Source organism: Octopus sinensis, linkage group LG14 (genome assembly GCF_006345805.1).
Source record: "Octopus sinensis linkage group LG14, ASM634580v1, whole genome shotgun sequence".
Lineage (NCBI taxonomy): Eukaryota > Metazoa > Mollusca > Cephalopoda > Octopoda > Octopodidae > Octopus > Octopus sinensis.
Window position 1 is genome coordinate 7,059,073 of NC_043010.1, and position 5,000 is coordinate 7,064,072.

At 30.0% G+C, this 5,000-nt stretch overlaps 1 protein-coding gene across 1 annotated transcript in view; it reads right to left on the reverse strand.

Annotated features, from left to right (window-relative positions):
• The window catches only part of LOC115218748 (protocadherin beta-15-like), a 139,811-nt gene extending 136,055 nt beyond the window's left edge, over positions 1-3,756 (reverse strand). The window contains exon 1 of the mRNA XM_029788658.2: positions 2,857-3,756. Coding sequence (XP_029644518.1) covers position 2,857 — 1 coding nt within the window. The 5' untranslated portion in view covers positions 2,858-3,756. The remainder of the gene's footprint in view (positions 1-2,856) is intronic.
• Between the last annotated feature and the right edge of the window lie 1,244 nt (positions 3,757-5,000).

Consider the following 5,000-nt stretch of genomic DNA (forward strand, 5'->3'; position numbering starts at 1 on the left):
ATTTAAGTATAGAAATGCCCTTATATATATATATATATATATATATATATATATATATATGTATATAAAGGGCATTTTAAAAGGCTCGCTTTGAGAATTGCATTCCCTCGCATTCAGTACAATGTGTTTATTATGGTAGTTTTGACTTTTAGAGTCCCTCCTAGTGTGAGGCATTTATGTATAGTAATGCCCTTATATAAAAAAATATATTCAAAGGGAATAATTAATAAATTTTTCCCTTATGAGTTTTTTGACACTAACTACTTGATAAATTCCTATAAAGATTTTATCCTATTTTTAAATAAATATATATATACATACTATATATATATATATGTATGTATGTATACAGATTAGTAAAGTTACAAAATTAATTGGTATTAATAAAATATTATACATCATGAGTGAAAAGATGCTATTAGAATAGATTATCTACTGAAAACTAAGAAACATATTGACTGCTATAATGTGAAAGTACTGGACTACTGACCACATGGTTAAACTGCCAAGCCTTGTTATAGTTACTGCCTTTGGACAAGGTACCCCGTGCTTGTCTATGTTTACTGATATTGAAAACAAAACCTGTAAGATGTCACCAAGGAGCTGTCACAGGATGAGACAACCTGCTAGAAACAGCAGCCAAATTCCCTTTAAATTACAGCAGACTACTTTGTAAAGTGTGGGATCTCAAGGGACAATGTAGACCTAGATGTCCAATGTCTGAGTAAAGGATGGGATATTAATAGCTCAAATCCCTTTGATACTAAGTCTACTCTGTCAGGTCTGGCTGGAGCTAAACTATCACAGGATCTGTATCCATTTTTATTGCTGAATATTCTGTTATAGGAAGGGCATCTGGCAGAAAAAATATTCATTGTGGTTGGATGTAAAACACTGAAATTTGATAAAATGCATCCCATGCTTGCTACCATATAAGAAAGTATTAAAAAAAACACACAATAAAAGTAACTAATCAATAAAAATCAATAAGGAGGTTAATGACTTAAAGGCCTGAATGGTTAAGAAGTTTTAATTAAGCAATTTAACTATGTTATAAAATCATTATTTATTTACTCAGAAATATTTGTTAAATCATGTTTAATAAAATGCTAACAAAGACCAATTTGGTGTTTTAAAATCTCAATACATATTCAGTTGAATGGACTCACCTTTTAATAAGCTAGCAATAGGTTTTAACTATGTGTAAACTATCATTCACTGACTGGACTTAACTTCATAGTCAGCAAATATTAGTGTAGTAAGGACCCATAATCCAAATGCTACAGAAAAGAGGCTCTCTATAAAAGTTATTTGATGTGTTTCCAAGAAATAAAATTAAGACTTATTTTGTTCAGACAAGAGCAGGTGACAGTTTTACCACAAACATATTTTACCACAAACTATGAATGACTGTCAAAATTTTACAGTGAATTCTATAAAAAGGCATATATAGCAAAACATATTCTATAAATCAATGAAATTATAAGTTATAAGGTATTTTAAAATAAGGCCTAGAATTTAAAAAAAAAAAAAAAGGAACTGGTAAGCTACCAACTGGACATATTTCATTCTTAAACTAAGCTTTGAATTAATTCTAAACAGTGTTTTTTTTTTTTAGTGCGATAAATATAGTTGAGAACAGTGAGCCACAACAAAGAAGTCACGACTCTCCCAGGAATCAAGAGACAAAGGGAAAAATTGGAAAAAATTTTTTTTCTTCTTCCTCTCTTTTTGTAGACTTTCTCAAATTACCAAATGATCTATAATATGGAGAGACATGAGACATGAATAAGATAAATTTTGATTGAAGAACCGTTACCTAACTGATTATGAAGATAATGTATAATAGGCTGTACTAACAATAATGATAGCAGGGATGATGATGATGATGATGATGATGATGATGATGATAATGAAAGAAATACTAAGCTATTGTGTATCTACCTATAATTATATTATCTCACTCACTCTCTCTCTCTCTGTCTCTCCACACACACACACACACACACACACACACACACACACACACACACACACACACACACCACACACACCACATACACACACACACACATCAGGTCCCTGGAACTGCTTCTGATTGTAACAATATTGTAAGTACCAGTATTAACTTATGCATAAAAGATAAAATGAACATATACACACATATACATAGATGTATACACATACATACATGTATGAGTGTATACACACACACACACACACACACATATATATATATACACACATACATACATACATACATGTATATGAAACTTGAATTCTCAAAAAGGAAAAAGAGGGTGGGTATGGAATTTTTTAAAATATGGTTATAAACTTAAATCTTCAAACAATCTTTTCAAGATTTTTTTAAGGATCTGTTATTTCAAATGCTATTTCACAAAGTGAAACTAGTCAGTAAATTTATCCATATCAAACCATAACTGAGATAGTCTTATCAAAAGGTAAGTACAAGCAATTTTCCTTCAATGAGAGATAAATTTTATATATTTATTAAAAAATATATTTTTATACAAATTTATTCACATCTGTCATCATGTTTACTATGGATATAAGACTGATTAGAATTCAAATGATTAGAGAAAATAACCAAAATATGTTAGAGTTTCTGATTAATTCCAGGAGACAGTATATATGTTAGAGTACATTTAGACATCATTTATATTGTGCACTGTAAATTTCTATAACCAGTTCTACAGTATGGCAGACATACAAACATCTATACTATGTTGGTTGTGACCTATTAAATATATTTTATTCGATTCTTTACATTCATAATAGCTTAAATGTAAAAGTATTCTTTCGGAAAAAAAAAACAAAAAACAAGCAACTACTTACTTGTGCCAGAAAATCCACTCTACTTTGTTGTTACACGAGATGTGTATCCAGCCGTACTGTTGTACGACGGCTACTGCTGCTGTTGTGTGGCGGCAGCATCATGTGGTTTTGGTCTGCGTTGTGTGTATGTAATGTCTGCTGCTGCTAATGACAAGCTGATTATATGTTGCGTGGAATGGACACGATATTCACAATTCTGGCTCGGAAGATTCTAATATAAGGTGAATATTTTTTTTTTATTTTATTTTGTTTTATTTCTTTTTTTTTTTTTAACATTTCATTCACATGCTAATATAGAATGTACCACTACATGGCACTTTTCTTTTTTCTTTTACATTTTACTTTAATCATATATTTTTTTTTGCCTATCTAAGGGAAAATATGTTTGTTTCAATAGATGTGGTCAGTGTTGTACAATTTGCATTAGAGAAAGTATGTATTGTTTGTTTCAACAGAGTATTTTATCTTCCATATACTACATCAACCTACAGCTATCAACATATTGCTTTCCAAAGCTATTCTTAAGAACTACAAAATATGAACAAGATATGCTTATCAGTACAGTCTGGCAACTAACAGAAGTTTATTGATACCTTCAGAAGGTGTCATTGATTTTTCATCATTCACTCAAACTTTGCTACTCTTATCTGTCATACTCTTCTCATCTACAATTTGTTCAGTGATTTACTCTGATTTTTGAAAATTGTTTCCTAAACTCACTTCTAAAAACCACCAAAAAAAAAAAAAAAAAATTCAAACTAAAATTTTCAAGTGCAAATATGTTTGTAACTGTCTATATTAAAGTGAACAAGAGTGAGCTGGCTGGCTGGCTGGTGTGTATGTGTGTATAGATGTGTATGTGTATGTGTGAGTGTATGTGTGTGTGTCTGTGCCTGTGTCTGTCTGTGTCTGCATCTATGTCTGTGTCTGTGTCTCTGTCTCTTTCTGTATCTGTGTATCGGTGCATGTAGGTAGCTACATGCATATGCATATATACATACAACATATATATATATACATACATGCTATATATATATATATATATATATACACACATACACACACACACACATATATATATATATATATATATATATATATATACATACATACATATATGCATATATATACATATACATATATATATAATATATATATATATATATATATATATATATATATATATATATATATATATATATATACATACATATAACATACATATATATATGCCTCTTGCCCTTTCTCTCTCTCTCTCTCTCACTTTCTCTCTCTTTCTCTCCCTGTGTACTTAGACCCACTGTCACAAGGAAATTAAAAATTCACATCAGATATTCTACAGTAATAAATTCAATAAAAAATGGAGATTTAATTTGACAAAATCAGCACATATCGTCGAAAGCAGCTGCATAGATAAGAATATTACCAAACATATGAGTATGTACTGAAGTCTAAATCACAAAAAAGACAAAAATATATCAACCCTTCCTTGCTAGATCTTTGTCATGGCTGTTTACCTAACATCAGTACCTGTACTGTGTTAATCAAAACTTTACTAAGATTTGATTTCACACCTAATTATGTCCTAATGAATTTTTAAATTGGGGGTTTATTCATAAAAATATGCACCTATAAAGAAAAAAAATGCACAGACACATACACATATATATACATGTATACCTACACATACATATAATTATACACATACACACACACAGATAAATAGATAGATAGATATACATAGATATACATAAGCATATGTATCTATAACAATATTTCTATCTATCTGTCTGTCTGTCTATCTGCCTGATTGACTGACTGTCTGTCTGCCTACCTATCTGCTAACCGTCACCTGTTTCCAAGCGAGACAGCATTTCCTATGGCCAGACATTATATCCCAGAAGATTGGACACAAATGTCACCCGTCTACAATACGCAATGTCTAGACAAGGAAACCCAAATACACATGCTTTACATGAAACATTCACATGTGTAACACATACCCATAAACACACAAATATATATATGTACATACATACACACACCACACATATATATATATATACATACATATATACATATATATATATATATATATATATATATATATATATATATATATATGTATATATATATATATGTAT